This window comes from Rattus norvegicus, chromosome 1 (genome assembly GCF_021556685.1).
Source record: "Rattus norvegicus strain SHRSP/BbbUtx chromosome 1, alternate assembly SHRSP_T2T, whole genome shotgun sequence".
Taxonomy (NCBI): Eukaryota; Metazoa; Chordata; class Mammalia; order Rodentia; family Muridae; genus Rattus; species Rattus norvegicus.
In genome coordinates this window covers 79,332,479-79,356,490 of record NC_141534.1, presented here as the reverse complement: position 1 = coordinate 79,356,490, position 24,012 = coordinate 79,332,479, and the positions used below count along the sequence as shown (strand labels likewise).

At 44.1% G+C, this 24,012-nt stretch overlaps 1 protein-coding gene across 3 annotated transcripts in view; it reads left to right on the top strand.

The window, feature by feature from the left end:
• Nlrp4 (NLR family, pyrin domain containing 4) overlaps positions 1 to 23,329 on the top strand; it is a 44,498-nt gene extending 21,169 nt beyond the window's left edge. For all 3 annotated transcript variants that reach the window (XM_087581287.1, XM_087581290.1, NM_001172164.3), the window contains 8 exons: positions 1,437 to 3,009; positions 4,182 to 4,340; positions 4,756 to 4,920; positions 7,744 to 7,911; positions 14,037 to 14,207; positions 17,331 to 17,501; positions 19,033 to 19,203; positions 22,919 to 23,329. In XM_087581287.1, the coding sequence (XP_087437413.1) occupies positions 1,437 to 3,009; positions 4,182 to 4,340; positions 4,756 to 4,920; positions 7,744 to 7,911; positions 14,037 to 14,207; positions 17,331 to 17,501; positions 19,033 to 19,203; positions 22,919 to 23,012 (2,672 nt within the window). In that variant the 3' untranslated portion in view covers positions 23,013 to 23,329. The remainder of the gene's footprint in view (positions 1 to 1,436; positions 3,010 to 4,181; positions 4,341 to 4,755; positions 4,921 to 7,743; positions 7,912 to 14,036; positions 14,208 to 17,330; positions 17,502 to 19,032; positions 19,204 to 22,918) is intronic.
• The last annotated feature ends 683 nt before the right edge of the window (positions 23,330 to 24,012 follow it).

Genomic DNA, 24,012 nt, shown 5'->3' with positions numbered 1-24,012 from the left:
GAGGAAGAGCCAAGACACCACTCTGGGTGGGGGAAGCTGGAGCTGGTTCAGGAGTCCCCAGGCCACGGGGTTCTCAGACTCTTGGACAGCCAGGCACCACTATGAGTCTCAGAAGAGCAGAGAATGGAGTCAGGGGCCAGCAGGCTGGGGACAGCATCTAGCAGGGGACGGGAGGGTGGAGCTTCTGCTTGTCCTAGGAGACATTGTCCACTTGGTGGAGGCAGGCTTGGTGGCAGTTGTGACCGGGAGCACAGAGAGGCCTCTAACAGGAGAATTAAACTGTGGTTCTTCAGTCAAGTGCCTTCTTATGGCTCCCACAGTGGATCGTGATGAAAATGACAGTCCGTGGCTCTAAACAGTGTATTGGTTGTTCATGGTAGAAAATGGAGGCACAATGTATCATACTAACTTCTGAGGTTAAATATCTCTTGCAGGGAGGATTGTCTGGGAAGGGAAGCTTATTGTCTAAGCCCTCTAAGATACCTCATAAACACGGAGAACTCTGATTTGTGACCATAGGACACATTCTTCTATGTGAGGAGCATGGCACAAGTTCCAGGCCACCAGCCTGACAGGGAGCAAGGAGTCACCTAAGCCTCAGCTGTGTGCCACTGAGTCTCTGGGTCTCAGCCCGCTCTACCTTACCAAACTTCCTGGCATGATTTCACTGTCCAACACCTGAGTTCAACCCTCAGCACCTAGAGGGCTGCTCATGGCCGACTGTAAATCCAGCTCAGGGAGGAGGGAGTGGATTTAACACTTCAAACCTCCATAGGAATCTACTAACACAATTAACACAAACATAATTAAAAATACCTTTTAAGGATACATTCTGAGAATTAAAATATCAAGGTCAGACTATATCTGGGTGAATGTTTAACTTAACTTTTTTTTCTCCATCTTTATTAACTTGGTTATTTCTTATTTACATTTCAATTGTTATTCCCTTTCCCAGTTTTTGGGCCAACATCCTCCTAACCCCTTCCCCTCCCCTTCTATATAGGTGTTCCCCTCCCCATCCTCCCCCCATTACCGCCCTACCCCCAACAATCACGATCACTGGGGGTTCAGTTTTGGCAGGACCCAGGGCTTCCCCTTCCACTGGTGCTCTTACTAGGATATTCATTGCTACCTATGAGGTCAGAGTCCAGGGTCAGTCCATGTATAGTCTTTAGGTAGTGGCTTAGTCCCTGGAAGCTCTGGTTGCTTGGCATTGTTGTACATATGGGGTCTCAAGCCCCTTCAAGATCTTCCAGTTCTTTCTCTGATTCCTTCAACGGGGGTCCTATTCTCAGTTCAGTGGTTTGCTGCTGGCATTCGCCTCTGTATTTGCTGTATTCTGGCTGTGTCTCTCAGGAGAGATCTACATCTGGTTCCTGTCTTAACTTTTGTTATGTTGTGTGTGTGTGTTTTTCCCCTTGTGCTCACTGACTCAGGTCACTCAAAGTTATATCAAGCTCATTTGAAGAAGAAGCTGACCCATGATTATGCCAGAAAGTTTAACATCAAAGCTCAAGATCTCTTTAAGCAGAAATTTACCCAGGATGACTGTGATCGTTTTGAGAACCTTCTTGTATCAAAGGCAACTGGAAAGAAGCCACACATGGTGTTCCTACAAGGAGTGGCGGGAATTGGCAAGTCACTGATGTTGACAAAGTTAATGCTGGCCTGGTCAGAAGGCATCGTGTTTCAGAACAAATTCTCCTACATCTTCTACTTCTGCTGTCAAGATGTGAAGCAGTTAAAGAGAGCAAGTCTGGCAGAACTGATCTCCAGAGAGTGGCCCAATGCCTCGGCTCCCACAGCGGAGATCCTCTCCCAGCCGGAGAAACTCTTGTTTATCATCGACAGCTTGGAAGTGATGGAATGCAATATGTCCGAACGGGAATCGGAGCTGTGTGATAACTGCACGGAGAAGCAGCCCGTGAGTTTACTGCTGAGCAGTTTGCTCAGGAGGAAGATGCTCCCCGAATCCTCTTTCCTCATCTCCGCTACCCCAGAGACTTTTGAGAAAATGGAGGACAGGATTGAGTGCACCAATGTGAAAATAATAACAGGATTCAATGAGAACAATATTAAGATGTATTTCCGCAGCTTGTTCCAAGATAAGAACAGAACCCTGGAGGCCTTCAGTTTAGTGAGAGAAAATGAGCAGCTGTTCAATGTATGTCAGGTCCCTGTGCTCTGCTGGATGGTGGCTACCTGTATTAAAAAGGAGATAGAGAAGGGAAGAGACCCAGTCTTCATCTGCCGACGTACCACCTCTCTGTACACCACTCACATCTTCAATTTGTTCACTCCACAAAATGCCCAGTATCCAAGTAAGAAAAGCCAAGACCAGCTGCAGGGCTTGTGTTCTCTAGCTGCCGAGGGCATGTGGACCGACACATTTGTGTTTAGTGAGGAGGCGCTCAGGAGAAATGGAATCCTGGATTCTGACATCCCCACATTGCTGGACAGACGGATCCTTGAAAGGAGCAAGGAATCTGAAAGTTGTTACATTTTCCTCCACCCATCTCTCCAGGAGGTCTGTGCTGCCGTCTTTTATCTGCTAAAGAGCCACTTGGACCACCCTAGCCAGGACGTAAAGAGTGTAGAGGCACTCTTGTTTACATTTCTGAAGAAAGCCAAAGTACAGTGGATCTTTTTAGGCTGTTTCCTCTTTGGCCTTTTACATGAATCGGAACAAGAAAAGCTAGAGATGTTTTTCGGCCACCAGTTGTCCCAGGAAATAAAGCATCAGCTGTATCAGTGCCTGGAAACCATAAGTGTCAATGAAGAGCTTCAAGAACAGATAGATGGCATGAAGTTGTTTTACTGTCTGTTTGAGATGGAGGATGAAGCCTTCTTAATGCAAGCAATGAACTGTATGGAGCAGATTAACTTTGTGGCTAAGGATTATTCTGATGTTATTGTTGCTGCCTACTGCTTAAAACACTGTTCTACCCTGAAGAAACTATCCTTTTCTACCCAAAATATCCTGAGTGAAGAACAAGAACACAGCTATACGTGAGTCCATTCACTATCTTTCCTTTCTGTCCCCTTTTCAGAATCTGCCCCACAGTTTTTTAAAACCCTTTGCCTAACAGCATGTACCTATAATCCCAGCACTAAAGAGGCAGAGGCTTGGCTTCCATATGCAAGCACATATGTGCAGACACATGCACACATGTACACACATTCGCAAACATATACACACAAAAACATGTATGATGAGCTGCCAAGGTGGCTCAGCAGATTAAAAAGTGCCTGCCCTCTGATGACCTAAGTTCAGTTCCTTACACCGCCAGGCAGAAAAGCTGATTCCTGCAAGTTAGGGCCTCCACACACATGATATAACACACACACACACACACAATATGAAATGTTACACGGCAAATTTGATGATCCTGTTAGAGGTGAGGAAAGTAGGCAGAGGAGTCACATACATTACCCAGGATCCATACTGAGTCAGTAGTGGCATCTGAAGCTTGAGCCAGGACATCCTGGCTCTAAGTTTTGATTCAGGACTTCTGGAACCTTCCCTCATTTTTCATTCTAAAACTACCGAGGTTAACTGTAAGGCATGATTTCTCAAGTTCAATACTGCCAAGCTATCTGGTTGATCTTCCCCTACTGTGGGAGTGAGGAGTGAAGGTGAAAGCCCCAGACAGGTCTGGTCACCAATGTGTAAGGTTTCTCAGACTCCTCTGTCCTTTTCCCGATAGACATTAACTGCATCTCGATGCTCAAGCTATAACACCAGAATCCCACCGACCTTGCCACATGTCTGGCTAAGAACTACAAACATGAAATGACCTTAGCTGTCTACCTTTAATCTGTTCGGGGAATCAGTTTGCCACATTTATGTGCTGGGAATGGCTTGACTTAGCTTTTTGTAAATGAGTAGAATCCAAAAGGGCTGGCTGGTGTTATTATTTGTTTATCTTCGTTTTGTGTGTATGAATGTTTTGCCTACATATGTGCATGTATAACATGTGCATACAGTGCCCATGGTGGCCCTAAGAATGTGTCAGATAACCCCGGTATTGGAGTTAGGATGGTTGTGAACCACCATGTTGGTGCTAGAAACTGAACTTGGTCTCCTGTGAGAACAAAAGTTCTTAACCACTGAGCCATCTCTCTAGTGCCTTGAATTAACTTTTTAACAATGGAATGCATTTCTTTGTCCTCTGTTACAGGGAAAAGCTACTCATCTGTTGGCATCATATGTGCTCTGTGCTTATAAGCAGTAAGGACATCCACGTACTCCAAGTAAAAGACACTAATCTCAATGAGACAGCCTTTTGGGTCTTGTATAATCATCTGAAGTACCCCAGCTGCACCCTTAAAGTACTCGTGTAAGTTAGAGGTCGACTTTGATGTAGTCTTATCACAGAAGTTACAGACTGACCTTCCCACCATCTCTTGGCAAACTGCATAAATGAAGGCTTATGCAGTCTGAAGTAGAATCTCACTAGCTTGGTACCACTGACATGTGTGGCTGATGACCATTCTTTATTGAGGGCTGTCCCATGAATTGTACAATGATAAAAGCATATACAGGACTCTGCTCTCTAGATGCCAGTAGCTTCCTCATGAGACAGCCAACCTTGGCTCCCAACTCTTCTCAGAGTTCCATGTGGAAGAGAAAAATCATCTAGTGAGCTGGGTCACTGGGTTACAAAATTAGTTATGTAGTCATTGCGGGATATAGGATCTTGCCAAAGATGAGAGCTCAGCGGAAACTGATGGACACTTCTCTTTGTTCCGCAGGGTCAATAATGTGACCTTCCTGTGTGATAACCACCTATTCTTTGAGTTGATTCAGAACCAACGTTTGCAGCACCTGAACCTCAGCCTCACGTTCCTCTCCCACAGTGATGTGAAACTGTTGTGTGATGTCTTGAACCAGGCCGAGTGCAACATAGAAAAGCTGATGTAAGTCTGTGTGGTCTCCTAGCTCACTGACTCCACTCAAAGGAGGCATCTTAATTTTGATCCGCTTGCTGTGACAAAAATGCCCTGACCTAAGCAATGATAGAGGGGGAAAAAGTTTACTGGATTCAAAATTTCATCTTATGAGCCATTGCTGTGGAAAGTCAGGGTAGTAAAGGACTGGAAGCATAGTCCCATCTCATGCACAATCGAGAGTGGACTAATGCACGCATGCTAGTGCTCAACTAACTTCCTCCACTCCTATACAGGTCAGGATCCTGCTTCCTGAGGAATGGTGCCACCCACACTGGACAGGTCTTACCACCTCAGTTAACTTCATCAAGAAACTGAAATCACTCTTAAACATGGACACAGGTTATCCCTATCTAGAGAAGTCATCACCGAGACTCTCTTTCTAGGTGATTCTAGATTGTGTCAAGGTAACATTAAAACCATCACAGGACTACAGTTTTTAATTTGTACACTTGTATCCTGTTTTCTATTACCCATATGATATGCAAACTTCCTCACTTTAAGGACTGATCACATCCAATGAGATGGATCAGTTGGTCAAGTAAGGCACTTGCTACCAACCCTACAACTTGTGCTCTGTCCCAGGACCCACATGGAGAAAGGAAAGAACCAACTTCCACAAGTTGTCCTCTTTCGTTCCACACTCTCCACATGCCCCTTTTGCATGCTGTAGCATATGTGCTCAGGCATGCACACACATGCAAATCAGTAAATGGTTGCAATTTGTAATTATTTAAAACACTGCACTATTAGGAGCTGTTGTTGCTCTTCCAGAGGACCAGAGTTCAATCTTTGGCACCCATATGTTGGTTCGCAACCATCCATAACTCTAGTTCCACAGGATCTTTAATTCCTTCTGACATCTGCAGGCACCAGGTATGCATGTGGTACACAGACACACGCAGGCCAAACACTCATAGATGAAATTAAAAAATGAGTAAGTCTAACTTTTTAAAAAGTCGAACTGATTATGGAATGTGAAAGTTAATTTCTAGATAGTTGTATCCACTTTGGAAATCACGGCTTCTGTTCGGATTTCACAGTTTCTGACATAACTTAGAACTCATAACTCCTGCTACTAAGCATATGTTCTATGGTTACACGACCCCATTTGCTTCCTGAACCATCTGTGGCCTGTGTCCATATCTGAAAAGCTGAAATTCTGACTGACAGTAAGCTGTGTGAAAATCCTGTAGCTATTGATCATACCTAGATGGTTCTCAGACATCGTTGGTGCCATGAATTTGATTCAATTGGATACCATGTGCTTCACATACGAAGTTCAAAGATGGACAGGACTGTGGTATTAGAGGCAAGGAGAGTGATTCCTGGTTTGTAGCTAGTGACAGAAAAGGGGGCTGGGAATGAATATAGATGCACTTTTGTCTGATTTTTCTGCCATTGATACTGGTATTCTGTGTGGTTTTTTTCTCTCTCTCTTTTTCGGAGCTGGGGACCGAACCCAGGGCCTTGGGCTTGCTAGGCAAGCGCTCTACCACTGAGCTAAATCCCCAACCCTTCTGTATGGTTTTATGGTAGCCATGTTTTCGGTTTTGAATTATTGAGTTTATTGAGTGATACAGCAAGGAAAACTAAAAAAAGATTAAGTAGCAAGTAGCAAAAAGAAGGCACAGATAGCTAGCAAATTATCATCATATCTGACACAGCATCCCAGCACAGGAGACTAGGATAGCCCGATGAGAGAATGTAAAGATGACATCATATAAGAGACTGCATACATCCAGCAGAAATTGGCTGGGGACACCTCACTGAAGCAGTCAGAGGGAAATCCTCATCTCCCATCCTGGGGGGAGGAGCAGGGCATCTATTTTGTGCCACCAAGTCAAAGAACAAATTACAGCAGATAGATAGTATCTGCAAATAACATGAACAAGACACGTGCTTCAGTTCATCCAGCAGAAATGACTGGGAAGGCCTTGGAACAGCCCTGCTGGAGTTCTCCAGTGAGAGTTCCAAGCAGAGTAAGAGTAGAACCCTCTTTCCACCTGTGAGTTCCTTCCTTCCTTTGCTTGACCTCATTATAACAGCTGTGGGCCATTATAGAGATAAAAAAAATAGTTACTTTGGTTGACACTGGCTTACCTTCTATTCTCAGGAACACAGTGCTTTTACTCTTGGGCTGCGTGATTGCTCTCCCCTCTCCCTATTGCAGACCTACAGGGACCAGCCCTTCCCTAGATAAGGAGCCTTATAAGACATTTGCAATAATCATGCCGGTGTCTGAAGCAGGAAAGCCCTTCTTATTCTCAGAATTCAACTTCAGCAAACTTAACAGCACATCACAATTTCCCAATACAACATACATTACAGCTGGTAACTCAAGGGCATTACACACACACACACACACACACACACACACACACACACACACACACACACACACCACCACCACCACCACCACCACCACCACCACCACCAGCAGCAGCAGCAGCAACAGCAACAACAACAATAAATGAATAAATAAATGGAATTTTTTTAAAAACTGGGCTTGAAAGATGGCTCAGAGGTTCATACAGAGGACCCAGGTTTAAGTCCTATCCCAGAACTCAAACTGAATGGCTTACAACCACCTGTAACTCTAGTTCTAGGGGATATGACATTCCCTTCTGACCTCTATAGGCACTAGGTACACATGGGATGTACACATATAATACATGTAGGCAAACACTCACGCTCATTAAAAATATATTTTTAAAATAAAGAACAATGTCAAATTCTGAGAAGCCCCGAACCTTCACAGGGTTAGACTATGATGTTATCCTTTTCCTGCAGGATAGCAGCCTGTAACCTTTCCCCTGATGACTGCAAGGTCTTTGCCTCTGTCCTGATCAGCAGCAAGATGTTGAAGCATCTTAATTTGTCATCCAACAACTTGGACAAAGGGATCTCCTCACTGTGCAAGGCTTTGTGCCACCCAGACTGCATTCTGAAGCACCTGGTGTAAGTGGCCTTGGGGGGCCTGGGGGAGTACGCTGGGGAGAAAGGTGGAAATGGTTTGAACATGGAGTCTCTTTACTAAAATCTGCCAGTCTTGTATCTGGGAAATGGCTTGGTGGGTAGGAATGTTTTCTATGCCAAGAGCAGCAGCACTCGATGTCTGTAATCCCAAGCTGAGTACTGAAGATAGGTGGGTCCTAGAGTACAAGGATCAGCCATATTGGTGAGTCCCAGTCTCCAAGCAGAGAGCAGCTGGGGAAGGCGTCAGCCTCAGCCTCAGCCTCAGCCTCTGCCTCCAAACACAGGAGCACACATGCAGCATTCACGTTGTTAGGTTTCCAAGGCAATGTTAGAGACACAGGAGGTAGAAAAAAAAAAAAAAGACTAGAGCCTAATCTCCGCAGAGTGGACTATTTATTCCAAAACAGGAAAAAGCAGACTTTCCTGTGGGAAAGGGGTGTCCGTGTGGAGAAAAGCTGGCTGTTTCTCTTATAGGGGTGATGTGAGGGTATTGTTCGCATCCGTAAGGGGCTAGGACAGTGACCCAGTTTCTCACCCCTTGGGCTTAGAGCAGGCAAAGGGTGCTTTGGCCGGTCTGCGTTCTTTCTTTCCTTCAATTTTCATAGATTCTGTTGACCTGCTGATTGGAGGAAGGCCATCTATAGGAATCCTGTCCAGAGAGCATGGCATTGTCTCAGACACCATACAGACAAATTAATTAGTTTCAATATCTTCCCATTGATGCAGCCCCATAGCAGAAGTTTCAAAGCGTAAACTTAAGAAACATAAACAAGCACAGGGAAAGATGGCTCAGTGGTTAGGAACACATACTTTACTCTTTACTCCTCCAGAGGACCCATTTGTTTCCTGTATACTCTTTGGATGGTGGTTTAGTCCGTGGGAGATCTGGGGTATCTGGTTGGTTGATATTGTTCTTCCTATGGAGTTGCCAACCCCTTCAGCTCCTTCCATCCTTTCTCTAACTCCTCCACTGGGGACCACATTCTCAGTTCAATGGTTGGATGCAAGTATCCACCTCTGTATTTGTCAAGCTCTGGCAGAGCCTCTCGGGAGACAGTTATATCAGGCTCCTGTCAGTATGCACTTCTTGGCACTGGAAATAGTGTCTGGGTTTGGTATCTGTATATGGGATGGACCCCCCCAGGTGGGGCAGTCTCTGGATGGCCTTTCCTTCAGTCTCTGCTCCACATTTTGTCTCCATATTTCCTCCTTTGAGTATTTCCCCCCTTCTAAGAAATCTGAAGCATCCACACTTTGGTCTTCCTACTTCTTGAGCTTCATGTGGTTTGCGAATTCTACCTTGGGTAGTCCAAGCCTTTGGGCTAATACCCACTTATCAGTGAGTAGATACCAAAATGGAAGTGTGCCAGGGAGATGTAGTGGGCTCAAGAAGGCTGGCAGCCAGTTGTTCCTGTACTAACGCCACAGCCGCAGCCAAATTTTCTGAGGTTAATGGCCATTGAGCAACCCACACAGCATCATTGAATTCCTAAGTGATTTTATCTGTGTGGAGTACAGAAATGTCAATGGCCATTAGGGTAAATTTGGTGCACCCAAACCGAAACGATCTAGCTTTTCATTCACCTGAATAGGTTCTCTTATGCCTTGTAAATGTTTTCCAAGTCCCTGTCTGGGGCAGAAGCCCTGTTATATTGTTTGATGGACTACAGTTTCATTTGGGCTACACATAAGGAGATGTAATTGGGCAAGAACATCCCTACCCCAAAGGTTAATGGGTAAACCAGGCACGACGTAAGGTTGTACAGTGCCAGTATTACCTTCCTCATCTGTCCAGGTAAGGACCCTGGAACTCTGTTGGGTGTTGGTGGTCTGCCCAGTGCCTTTAAGGAGAGTCGTAGAAGTAGTAAGGGCCAGGAGGAGGGCCAAGATTTCTCTGAAATTACTGCGTCATCTGCTCCAGTATCTATGAGTCCTTCAAACTCCTTCCATCTAATTTTAGTTTAAGGAGGGGTCGGTCTTGAGTAATCTGTTGGACCTAATAAGCATCCGAGGAGCCCAAATTGCCAGTACCCCTGTTTTTTTTGTTGAACATTTGGGTTGCGGTAAATAAAGGGGGATCAAAAACAATTGAGCGATTCTCTGTCCTGAACTGTGGTTAGGGGGCCAAGAGTAGAGGAGGCCAAAATCTTTATTTCTCCTGTATAATCAGTGTCCAAGAAGGAGACAGTAAGTGTCAGAGGGCAGCGGACCAAAACTCCTGTAGGTAGGCTTTGAATTCCCATTTCGGGTGTTAATATTATGCTGGTGGTGGAACAGAGGTCCAATCCTGTGCTACCTGTGGTCACCCGATAGAGGGAGACAACTCCTGGGTTATTTGAGTCTGAGGTTTGGGTGTTTGAGGGACAAACCTGATGGCCCCAGGAGTTCAGGGCCAGGGCTGGCCCCTCTGGAAGTTTCCCTGCCTTGGAGGCTGGTTGTTACCCTGGGCATCAGTTTTTGAATGGCACTCAGAAGCACAATGCCTGCCTTTTTTTTTTTTTTTTTTTTTTGCTTTGGGGGACAGGGAGGAGGGAGGCATTCGTTCAGCTTTAGGGACCCTGCACTTGCTGAAGAAATGGCCTGGTTGTTTGCAATTGAAGCAAGTTTTTGGGCGACTATCCTGGGTAAAGTCTTTAAGGGCGGCTCCGATGGCTAAGCCAATATTATGAGCCAAACGGATGCCTGCACAAGGTTTGATATAGCCTGAAATGCCCTTGCCACTATGGTGGGGTTGAATGGCGGCTTGACAGGCAGAGTTTGCATTTTTGAAAGCAAGAATGTCTAATAAACTTGCTCTGGTTCTCCTATTGGCCCACAAGCCTTTGAGCCACATCTAGGAGACAGCTGATGAAACTGCTGTAGGGTTCGCCGGGACACTGTCATATTTTTGGCAGTGAGATGGTCACTGATCCCTTAGGGGGAAGCTGTTTCCAGGCTTTAAGACCAGCGTTTCACATCTGAGCTAAGAGGCCAGGAGGGAATTTAGCCTGCCTTTCATTGGTGTCATAGGGGCTGTGACCTAAGTTTATCTTTGGTCCAAGGTTTGGAAGTTTTGCTTTTGGAATTTTGGATTGCTGTTTCTCTATAATTTTCAACAAATTCAGTTTCCCAGAGAACATAATCACCCCCTGACAAGGCAGCCCATGCCACAAGATACCAACCATTAGGTATAAGCCATTGGTCACTTAAGGTCTCAATTATAGATAAAGTAAACAGGGCCACTGGGCCATAGAGTATTGCTGCAGTCCTTAATTCTTTTATGTGTTTAAACCCAAGATGTCAATATTGTTGATGTCTGACGTCTTTCTTTTCCTGTCTGGATCTCCTGAACCCTCATTTTCGTTATCTGAAGCTTCATCAGCCAAGGGAAGGTTCTCTTCCTGATCTGAAGCATTGCTCCCTCTGGACGTTCCTTTGGGAGGGGAGGCTATTTTGATCTGCATGACTGGGAACACTTGAAGGGTTTTAGAGGATTTTTTTTTCTTTGTTTCAGTTTTAGCATTTTCCTTTGTCTCAATTTTAAGAGGGGCGGGTTCAGGGATTTTAAGAGGGGTGGGCTTGGGGGTTGGGGATTTGGCTCAGTGGCAGAGCACTTGCCTGGGAAGCGTAAGGCCCTGGGTTCGGTCCCCAGCTCCGGAAAAAAAAAAAAGAACCAAAAAAAAAAAGAGGGGTGGGCTTGGGGAGTGACCGGGTTAGCTCAAGATCCAAAGCCTGCAGTTCCTTCAAGAAAGCAGGATGCTCTCTTTTCTTTAGAAGTAAATCTTTAAGGGAGACTACCTCCTGGCAAAGTTTTGTTTTAGCATATTCAGTGGCGAGGACAACATCTGACTCAAAATCAAAAATGGGAGCGCAAAATGGGGAGCAATGGCATAGGGGGGATAGCCCGGAGTGGGCAGCGTGTTAGGGTGGGGCAGCCTTTTCTTCTAGGAATAATAAATCCTCTGAGGGAGGACCTTGTCATGTTCACTGTGGACTGGGGCTTTCAACTCAGTCAGGGAGGGGTAAATTTTGAGAATAGGAACCGCCAAGGGCAGATTGGGGGGAAGAGGGGGGTGGGTGTGGATCTGGCATGACAACAGAAACAGAATCACAAGCTGAAGGGGGTTGAGAATGGCGCTGTAGGACCTTTTCTCCCTCATTAAGTACCTCTTGAATATCTGAACATGTCTTGTAAACTCTAAGTATTTCATTGATCAAGTTCTACTAAGAGAAGGCTTGAACAGGGACCTTTGCTGGATCAAATGTTCTATAAAAATCTTTTAGACATTCTCCCACTCTGGCCCACCTCTTTTCATCAATAATTCCCTCTTGGGGAAACCAAGGACAAACATCATCAATGAATATAAAGAACTTAGCAAGATCCTTTTTCCTAACCCAAGTTCCTCGCGCCTTTGAGGGACTCCTTAAGGCCCTTTAAGAATAAGTCATGTTTGTTCAATGCCTGTTCCATGATTGCGTTGCTTGGTTTTACCTTACTCAGACTGGACTCCCAGTGGGCGGCTGCAGCAATCACAGTGCGGATCTTCTCTCTCGTCCTCCGGGAAGCAGCGATCCTATGATGGGGGATGTCCATGGGCGAGCAACATTCAGTCAGATCCCCATATCCAGGCCCCATGTCTGGGCGCCAACTGCCCGACCTGTGGGGGTTCACCGGAGACATGGGAGGGGACAAATGAATGGGGGCAGGAGGCACAAAGGAGAACAAGTCGATTGCCTGATCAATCTCTCAAACTTTATTTCAAAACAGCGGCTTAAAAAGACGAGCAGGCAGGAAGGCCGCGCAGGGCCCAGGACCGCTCCATCACTGCCATCACCCTCCCTGTAGCCCTAAACCGTAAATTGCAGGTATAAACTGATGAGAACAGATTGCTGGAGACAGAGGCTGTGAATGTCATAAGAACTGACAACTGGCCGGGTGTCCCAGAGCTAAAGGCTGTAACTCGCTTAATTTTCCTAGAGACAGGCCATAAATGAGCAGAGCATTCCTGAGAAAAATTCCTGAGACAGAGCGTGCTTGGCTCCTGGCAGGTTCCTATATCCCAAGGGCTCTGGGCAAGCCCCACTGAACAGAAGTAGTCGTCTTACCAGTGCTCTCACGTGTGTCAGTGAAAGACCTCCCTGAGGAGAGACACTCAGTCACTCAGGATATCGGCAACCCCCAGTCACCACCCGGAGGCATTCTTGATGCAATCAGCAAGGGGCTTTGCTTTTTATTCGGCACACCGAGGCTCAACTCCTAACTCACACAGGAGCAGAGGAGAGGAGCCCCGAGCTGCATTGCACTCACATTTTTAAACATAAAAACCACAGATGGGGAGGGGAGTGAGGGAATGCACCTGGTTGGCTCGTTTAAACTTAAACAAATATCAGCTTACCACAGCCGGGGTTCAGGGGACAGTCCCTGCCCCTCTGACACCTCCAGGCCCTATCTCTAAATTTCTAAGAATCGTTTATCAAGTACCAGATGTCCTTGGCCAATGACCCTCTTCCTGGAAAGTTTCAGAGGTTTCTGTTGCCAAACTTTGTAAAACTTTAGGGGCTTGTAAAACTTTAGGGGCTTTTTCTTTTATTCTTTTGTCAGCACTTCTGGGAGACCAGCTCTCTCCCTGTGGGATCTGGGCACAGAGAGCTGTGCACAGGGTCAGCTCCAGGTGCATAAGGAAACCAGAAGCGCCCTTGACTTTAGATGTGATGTGGCCAGTTGTTTGAATTTTCTGCCCCCTTAACTTCACAAAATAAGAGAGTGCAATCTAGAATAGTGAGCTAAATTAGAGCCTCTCTCCCAAAACTTTATTTTTGTGAGGATACTTTTATCACAACAAAAATGAAACTAAACCACATGTGATTATTTTTTAAAATACATTTTCATACTGTTTATTATACAAGACAACATTGATATGGTTGCCTATATTACAATAATCATGTAGCTGTAAGTATGATTGAGGCATTGCTAATATAAAGGATTCAGGTTAGATTCAGTACAGTCTTCAAAACGTTAGCATTGCTAATGAATTTACTCAGTTTCAATGCTAGATCTGATGTGAAATCAGAAGGAATAGTTGTGGAAATGTTATATTTTCTTACATGCCTTCCTTTCCTTCCCACAGGTTAGCCAACTGTTCCCTCAGTGAGCAATGTTGGGACTATCTCTCAGAAGTTGTTAGGCGGAACAAAACCCTGAGCCACCTAGACATCAGCTCCAATGACCTGAAGGATGAGGGACTGAAAGTTCTCTGTGGAGCTCTGACTCTCCCAGACAGTGGCCTGATATCACTAAGGTAGGTTTCTTTGAGCTTGGCCTTGGAGGCCGTGTTTAGGAATCTTTCATGTGTATGCCCGAGAGTATGTAGGTATAGTCACTCACCTCAGGCTCCTGAAGTCCCTTTCCTGAGGACAGATACCTGCCTTGGCCTCTGTGAAACGGTTTTGGTCTGTGGTGGGAAGGTGCTCAGAATATGTACACAAGGGACTGAGAGAAAGAGAGAAATTATGACTTGAGTCCAAGGGATGGCTAAAATGAATGGAATGGGTGCCAGAAGTTGAACGGATATCATCAGAAGGAAAACCGGAGCCCAGATCCTGGATAGAAGGGTGTATTCGTGAATTTCTCATCACCGTGATTGTGATGAAATATCTGACAGAAGTAACTCAAAGGAATCAGAATCCGTTGTAGTCACGGTGTGGGATGCTCTAATCTCTCCTATTGGAGAAAAAAGCATGATGGAGTGGCCTCATGGTGGCATCATTGTATATAAAAATTATTCTCAAGTTTTGTGGGTCAGGAAGCAGAGTGTGGAACCAAACTTGGGGTCTAGGATACAACCCACATCTACCTGTTAGATGCTAGTGTTCCAGGGGTCCCACGACTTCCCAAAACAGTGCCCCCATGGGAACTAAGTTTTTAAGCACACGGGCTGTAGGAGACATTTCAAATCCAAAGAAAGACTGAGATGAGGAAGAGGGAACCCAGAAAATGTGTGTGAAGTATTTAGTATGCATGAAAATTCTACCTTGGGAAGAATAAACAGAGACAACAGAACTCTTGATTCCAGATTATAAAATTGAGAGGCGTTTGAGTGATTTAATATGATTGTTGTTTTGATCATGCCATTAATCCATCAGTCGATTAGGACTCCATGACCAAGTGGCTTTCGGTGAGAAATCCAGATGTGTGGGACTTAGGAAAATACTGTTACCTAATTTATTGTGAAACCTCAGAGTCACAATTTTGTCCTCTCTAGAAAGGGGATAAGGAACAATAAGAAAACACATGTATAGTGTGCTTTTCCCTCTTGCAGTGGTTTTCTAAAGCCCACTAAGATGTTATATAGTATATATATATTTCAAGACATTAAAAGTATCTGTGATTTCCCCAGCACTATAAAGAATGGAGAAAAGGTATTTTAAACGTATAAACCACTTGAGGTCTCTAAAAATACTGAATTTGTATTTAAAAATTGGTTGGAAGAGCAAAACTCGGTTTTCTTTACTGGGATGACACTGAGTATACCACCCACACTCTAGAGCAGGCCCCAGACTCAGGAGAAGTTGGTCAACACAAAGTAGACTCCATGTCTTAATGGGATTTTTTTGTTGTTGTTGTTTGGTTTGGTTTGGTTTGGTTTGGTTTGGTTTGGTTTGGTTTTTGCCAACCTGGGTGAGAATGAGACCCTACCTCAAAAAAAAAAAAAAGAAAAAGAAAAAGAAAAGCAAAAAGCATATGGTAATTTCAGAAACCCTGCTGAGGTCCAACCTTAACTCTGAGGAGGGTCCTAAGGAAGGCAGGAATGAGAACAGTGCTGATTCAGTAATGGCTTGGAGTCAGTACATGCAACCTGCCCATCCATTCAGGTACTCTCTCCATCCTCTAAGATTCCCACCATTCTTTCTTCTTCTCCTTTCTGACCAGAGAGCCTGAACCCGGTATTTTATTTTCTAAAGCTACATCATCAAAGCTTAATAATCTTCCAAAAATCCTTAAATTTACATAAATTCTATGAATCCCAGATCAACAGTCCCACCCTTGTTTCCTTAGAGCAGAAACTAATGACAAAGCAAAAGCAGAGCCTGCTCTTCACGGTAGCTGGGCCCAGCTACTGCAGCTTCCTAGTACAGCAAACGGCAGTCCTTAGTGACTATTTCCATGTAAGAGCACAAAGATGACAGACTACTAAAATTAAAATGATTCCTTACAAAGTTTTAAATTTATGTAAGTAAATTGGTTAGCTCTCTTTCCTATCAAGATGTAGAACTCTGGGCTCTTCCAGAGTACCCCGTCTGTCTGGACGGTGCCATGCTTCCTGCCGTGATGATAATGGACTGAACCTCTGAAACTGTAAGCCAACCCCAATTAAAGTGTCTGCCTTTATAAGAGTTGCCTACGCCTTGTCTCTTCACAGCAATGAAACCCTAAGACTCTTCTGTAACTCCAGTTTTTGGAAACCTCTTCTGGCCTTTGTTGGTACCTACTTTCATGTGGTAGGCACAGACACAAGAACACATTTTTTTTTAAGCAGCGTCAGATTCATACCAGAATTTGAGAAATCAGAAACAGAATGGGCTCCTCAAAAACAAACCCATCCACTGGTGTTCATATAATGCAAATGGATCCAAGATAGTTCAGGAAAGGAGCTGGTTTCAACAAGCATTCCCAGTCAGCCACCATCCATATGGATAGCTAAGTCTGTGACACCATGTCATCTTTGATGTAAAGCATAAACCTTGAAAGCTGTACAGTAGCCGCCCCAACCCCTGCATTTTCCATGGTTTGGTTAGGTTACCCATAGTGCCCCACTCCATTTTCATATGACTTACATATAGTCAGTCATGCTCAAAGGTAGTATTATTTAATATAACGTTGTTTTAATCTTTAAAAAGATTTGTTTTACTTCACCTAATGTGTTTGTGCTTCTGAGCGGTGTGTGTGCGTGCGTGCGTGCGTGCGTGCGTGTGTGTGTGTGTGTGTGTGTGTGTGTGTGTGTGTGTGTGTGTGTGTGTATGTGTGTGTGTGCTTTTGAGTGTTTGTGTGCAAGTGCCTGAGGAGGCTGCAAGAGGGAATTGGATCCCCGGGAACTGCAGTTACAAGTTCTTGTGATCAGCCTGATTGGGTTTTGGCGAACAAACCTGGGTCTTCTGTAAGACAAGTGTGCTCTTAACCTCTAAGTCACCTCTCCAGCCCCTGTTTTAACTTTCATTACAATGTATTGCAGTTCATCTTCTAGGACATTGTTAATAGCCTAGTGTGCCTGACTTACTCCATTGTCATTGTCGATGAACCACTGAGAACATGATATTTTCTGAATCACTGAGTGCTCTCTACTGTTCCAGACATACTGGGCCTTGTGAAATGCTTTCTCTTCAGATCAGTGAGTAACCACTGTCTTGTGATTTTTCTCTTACAGTGTGAGACATTGTCTCATCACCACTAGTGGTTGCCAGGACCTGGCTGAAGTCTTGAGGCACAACCAGAACCTGAGGAGCCTACAGGTTTCAAACAATAAGATCGAAGACGCTGGTGTGAAGCTGCTGTGTGATGCTATAAAGCAACCCAACTGCCACTTAGAGAATATTGGGTGGGCGACACCATGGTCATAGCTGTGTCTTTGAGGGTGGCAAAAAAAATGGGTGATTAATGTACATAAAAGTAAATTGAAACTCCATGGGGGTAGGGGGTCTGCAGAGATGGCTCTGCAGTTAAAATCACTAGCTGCTCTTCCAGAGGACCCAAGTTCAATTCCCAGCACTCACATGGCACCTCACAACTGTCTGTGACTCCAGTTCTAGGGAACCTGACACCCTCATACAGACATTCACACAGGCAAAATACTAGTGCACATAAAATAAAAACAAATAAAATTTTAAAAACTCCATAAGACAACACAGCAGTCAGCAGTAGTTATATTAATAAGCCACTCCAAAACCTCGAGCCTGAAAGCTGTGAGCCTTTACTGCTGGCTGATGGCTAGTCTAGCCAGGTATGATTTATCTCGGCTGGGCATACTTGTAAAACTTGATCCTCTAGGGGACCTTAATATGGGGCAGCCAAACTGTTGGGAATGGAAGCAGGAAAAGGAGATAGCGTGTGGATAGATGGATGGATGGATGGATGGGTGGATGGGTGGATGGGTGGATGGATCATTGGACACATGGGTAGATGCAAAGGTGGATGAAATGAAGGCATGGATGGGTGGATGATTGATGGTTGCATGCGAGGGATAGATGTTTACTACATGGATGGATTGGTAGTTGGTTAGGTGAGTCCATAGATGTTTGGATGGATCGATGCATTGGTAGGTGGTGGATGGATGGGTGAGTGATTGATTGATGGTTGTAAGTATAGATGTATGCTTGTCTTCATACATAGTATATGCATAGTATTGATAACTCTTACATGGATGTGAGCATATATATATGAATACCACATAGATGGTTGGGTGGATGCAGGATGTATGTCCACCAGAGATGACAAGAGTGACTAGACCACATCTCATTGACTTATATTTGAGTGGACTGATATGGCAACTGCCTTGGCTGCCATGACATACAGTAGGGATTTACAGGAGTATGGGTCCAGGCTTTTTTCATTGACTTGAAAGTGGTTGTCTTCTCCATGTGTCTTCATAGATGTACAAGATTAGATCCCACCCTATTGTCTTCATTTTAATTTAGTCCCCTCTGAAAATCTAAAGGGATACTGGAGATCGGGACTTTACCAGAGGAATGTCGACAGCATGTCGTTTAGTCCATAGCAAAATGAATCTCGAGGGTTCAAATCAGAACGTGTCAAGGTGCTTGAGGTGTAGCTCAGAACTCAGCAACCCCTGTCCCCTGTTTCATTTCACTGTATTACCCAGTGTGAGGTCCAATTTCATCCCAACTTCAAGGGCTGGGACAGCAGGCCATTAGTGGAACTATTAGTTCACCGCAGACATGGATACTGAGAATGGTCAATCGTGGTCACGTCTGCCGATGAAGGGAAATGTTTGTGAACACTGGACTTTTAGAGACTGTCCTCAGAGGGAATGTGGTGAGCATTCTCTAAATGATAAGTCACCACCCACGTGCCTCCTCACCCTGACGCAGGACTACGCTTTCTTGTTACAGGTTGGAGGCCTGCGAGCTAACTGGTGCCTGTTGTAAGGATCTTGCTTCTGCTTTTGTCCACTGTAAAACCCTGTGGGGTATCAACCTGCTAGAGAACGCCTTGGACCACAGTGGGTTGGTCGTGCTCTTTGAGGCTCTGAAACAGCAAAAGTGTACCCTGCATGTTCTTGGGTGAGCTGGCCTGTATTCTCTTTGGTGGGAAGAGTCCTTACAGATAAGAAGAATAAACTAAGATCTTAAATGTGCTGCTGATCATATGATAATTTAAGATAGAAATAAGAGCTGGGGACATGGCTCAGGCTGTAGAGTCCTTGCCACACAAGCATAAGAAACCAGAGTTTGATCCTCAGAAACTACATGGAGAAAGACATAGGGTTTGTATCTATAATCTCAGTAATGGAGAGGTAAAGACAAGGAAAATCCTTAATACGAGGTTGGTCTCTGTCCTCTGTCTACTTACACACACGCACACACACACACACACACATGCACACACGCACACGTGCGCGCAGATAACTCAATAATAAGAGGGTCACACGGAGAATAACTCTGACAGTGATATAACAGTAAGCACATCTTGTCATGAAACCCCACCTCTCACTGAGGGACTATGGGCAGGTAATTTTGGTGTTTGGGGAAGGATCACCATAAAATATTTTTAAATTTTAAATTAAAAATAATTCAAGTAATGTTCTCTCTCTTGGGGATGCTGTTACGGGGTATTAGACTAAGTAGAAAGCCCTTCTTTGCCCTCTAACTGGTCAGTGCCCAAGTACTGGTGATACTTGGTACTATTATAAGGATAATATATAAATATGCTTGTAAGTACAACTCTATTTATGCAGACAGTCCTGAATTAAGACTGTTTGGATCTACAATATGAAAGCATTCCCAGTCATTCACATTTTTTCCCCAACACAATAGTCATTAATGACAGAACACTTTTAGCATTTCAACATTTTAATATAACATGGTCTTTATGCTAGGGGATTTGATTTTTGCCCACCTAGAGACTAGTGTGAATACACTTGAGAACATTAAAGATAGGCTAAGTGACCTAGGGGGGTCTGCTTGTAGATAAAGGTTTATATTGTGCATTTGTCATATAAACATGTGATTCAGAGTAGTTTATATAAGCATAAGATATTTTACAGGTGCGATATACTATAAATGTCATTTTTATAATCTTCCGTATTTATCTCTGTTATTCATTTTTCCCGGCTATGGTCTTCAAACCCATATGAGATCAAGGTAATTTTTGGAAAAGTATGTGAGTTCAGGCACACATGTGTGTATGGATTGCATACACAAGTGTGGAGACCAGAGCACAGACTCTCATGGCCATCCATCATCAGCTGCCATCTACCTCTGTTATTTTTTGAGATGGGCTCTCTTACTGGAACCTGGGACTAACCAATTCTGTAAGACTGGTTAGCCATCAAGTGCTAGGGACCTGTCAGTCTTTACCTCATTGGTTCTTGTAGTACACTGTTTCCAGCTTTTTGTGTGGCTGTTGGGAATTAGCCTCAGGTCCTCATGTAGCAGACACTTCACTGGGAGGACTATCTCCTCAAACCCTCAAAATCAGGGTCATTTTAGAGTTACTAAGCCATGCATTTCTAGAAAAACCAAACCTTATGGAGGTGTCCAACCTTTTGACATTGCCCTGTGGCACATTCAGAGTTCATACTCAAAAACTCTGGACAGTTTGTTTACCAAAAAAAAAGAAAAACAACAACAACAAAGCCTCATTATTTTGAGTAAACCGATACTTTTGTGCTGGACCTTTCTATAGCTATAACTACCCTCTTCTGTGTGTGGCTCATGGGCCAAGGGTTGAATATGCCTACGAGGAGTTGGGTTTAAATGTTTATAACTCTGACTGTCTCTCCTGGAAGGAAGACAGGGGCTCAGTTCCTTAAGATTTACTCTTGCAAATTCCCCTGCCCCCTCAAAATGCTGAGTGCCTGCAGATTTCTTTCCTTCTTGATGTTGGCTGGAGGTTGAGAGGGTACCAAGTGGGAGTGGTTGCATAACAAAGGTGAGTTGTCTGTCCTTTACTGAGAGCCAGCTCTGCATCTGATTAGAGTTCAGCCATGTTTGCCTGCACCCTGGAGCAAGGTATCCACTCCTTTGATTTGACCTACAAACTAAGAGTTGTTATTTGACATGAGAAATTCAAAACTACGCAGGTGTCAGATAATGTGCTAGATATTTTGAAACCAAGTAAGTTTCTGTGATGTCTTCCTACTCCACCATGGAAAGTCTCAGAAGGACATAGACTACAATGAATATGCCCTAGGGCCACAGTTCATTCCTACCAGACAAAGCTTCTCGAATCATAAAAATATACATAACATAATAGTTTGAATGAAAATGTCTCCCATAAGCTCAGATGTTTGTATATTTGGTCTGGAGTTGATATTGCTACTTCGATAGGTTTGGGAAGTGAGACCTAGGTTGAGAAAGTATGTCACTGGGACAGGTTTTGAGGTGGCAAAGCTTCATACCATTCCCAGTGAGATTTCTCTGCTTCATGCTGTGTTTTAAGATGTGAGCCCCTCAGCTTCCTGCTCCTGATGACACTTTTCCCTACCACCATGGTGGGAGACTCTTACCCTGCTGGAACAGTAGGGGTTTTAGGCAAACAGACCTTTCCTCCTGTAAGTGGCCTTGGTCATGGTGTTATTTTATCACAATAATAGAAAAGTAATTGACATAGAATGAAATCAGAGACAGGAACCAAGGGGTGTGTGTGTGTGTGTGTGTGTGTGTGTGTGTGTGTGTGTGTGTGTACACATGCTTGAGAACTATTAGCCAGAAGGCTAAGACCAGACAGTCAGATCATGGTTAAGAATTACTGGTTGGAGCTTGAAAAAAAAATCTTCAAGTCTTTTGCAAGTCTTCTATGCAAAACCCTAAGGCCTAGAAGGAGTTGGTGCTTATAAGAAGCACTAGAAGGACCACCATTCTGGATGTTGAAACCAAGTTGAAATAAAGCTCAGTCGGGGTGTAGAGTTCATGCCACAGAGATGGTCAGAGCAGAAGCTGTGAAGAGGCTTAGTCAAGTAAAGCGCTTGCAGCAAAAGCATGAGGACCTGGGTTCAGATCTTCACCATCCACCAATAAACTTGATGGTGGGCTCATATGTCTGTAACCTTAGGGCCAAGGAGAAGGGTGGAGACAGAAGACTCCCTGAAGCTTATTGGTCAGCCAGTCCAAGAGTGGCAGGTTCTGTGAGAGACTCTGTCTCGCAAACATAAGGTGGAAAGCAATTGAAGACACCTGACATCGACCTCTAGCAGGCAGGCAGGCGTGCCCATCTACACGTACACATAGGCAAGCCAACAAATCAATTAATTTTTTATTTCATTTTTTTATTTTATGTATGGGTATTTTACCTGCATGTATATTCTAGACCGGAGGCCAGAAGTTGGGATCAAATCCCCTGGAACTGGTTGTATGTCAGTTGTTATGGAGGAGTCCGAATGTTAAACATTTCTCAGCACACCATCTCATAGTATGGGTATGTCACCCCACTTAGGCAACATCGGGGCTACCTGAACTTGGCCTTAGAACAAATTATGGAGGGAAACTTAGATGTTAGAAAGCAAAAAGGAAGGTCTAGAGAAATGGCTCTTCAGGTAAGAGCATCCGCTGCCCTTGCAGAGGACTCAGCCTCAGTTCCCAGCACCAACCAACATGGCAGATCACAAGCGCTGTAACCCTGCTCCTAGCAGCTCCAGTGACTTTTGACTCCTACAGGCACCTGCACACGCTTGGTGCCCAGAGATTCACATAGGCACATACACATCCATAAATAATTTTAAAAAATTAAATCCTAAGAGTGAATTAATTAAAGCTGGTTTTTTGTTTATCTTTCTAGACTTCGAATTACTGACTTTGATAAGGAAACCCAGGAGTTCCTGATTGCAGAGGAAGAGAAAAACCCATATTTGAGCATCCTAAGCAATGTATAAACAGAAACAGAAAGCAAGGGTGGACATTCTGGTGTAGGAAACATGGCTGTATTCCGACTCAAACTACCTCCAAAAGAAAGAGAGCAGGATCCTTAATTTGATCCATTGTATACAAAAATTACAGACCACTAACATTCCAACGAGATATGATTTCTTGGCTCCCTGTTCAGATGTTTTTTGCAAAATAGATATGGCTTTGTTGTTTGAACTCTAGTTTCAAACAGGCCATTCAAAGAGATTCATGCTAAAATGACTGGCTTGTAATGACATTTTTCCCACACTGATATTTTAAGCACCCAATAAAGTCTTTAAATGTATCTTTACTTTTTTTGGATATTTTGTATTTACATTTCAAATCTTGTTTCTTTTCCCAGTTTCTTTGAATGCTTTGGAAATCTCTTAAAATGAGATTTGCCTGTTGGTGGATTACTGGACCTATGGTGTAGGTCCAGGCAATAATGGTGACCTAGAAAGTTGTTGGGGAAACTAATGGAAACTGTAAATAACTTAGGCATATTCTAAATCTACTGGCTTCTAATTTCAGATGTTAGTGCATACATACTCATGCATGCATGTGTGTGTGTGTGCATGTGTACGTGTATGTATTTATATATGTCTGTATGTCTGTGTGTATGTATGTATGTATGTATGTATGTATGTATGTATGTATGTATGTCATCAGATCCCTTGGAGCTGGAGTTACAGGCAGTATGTGAGCTTAACTGCTGGGCCATCTCTCCCCTCTCCTCTGTTTTGATTTAGAAAGGTACTGACCATACTGAGCACCTGAGAAAGGCTGATCTGACTTGATTCTTAGTCCGACTAGCAATCTAATTAGGGCTTTTCCTTCTCTCTTTCTGGATGGGGGAATTTTAAAAGCACAACTTTTATATCTTTCCTAGATCTATGAGAACTTCATAGCATGTATTTTGATCATATTCACCCACCCTCCCTCTTAACTTTTCCCAGATCCATCCTTCTCTTTCCACCCACCTTTGTG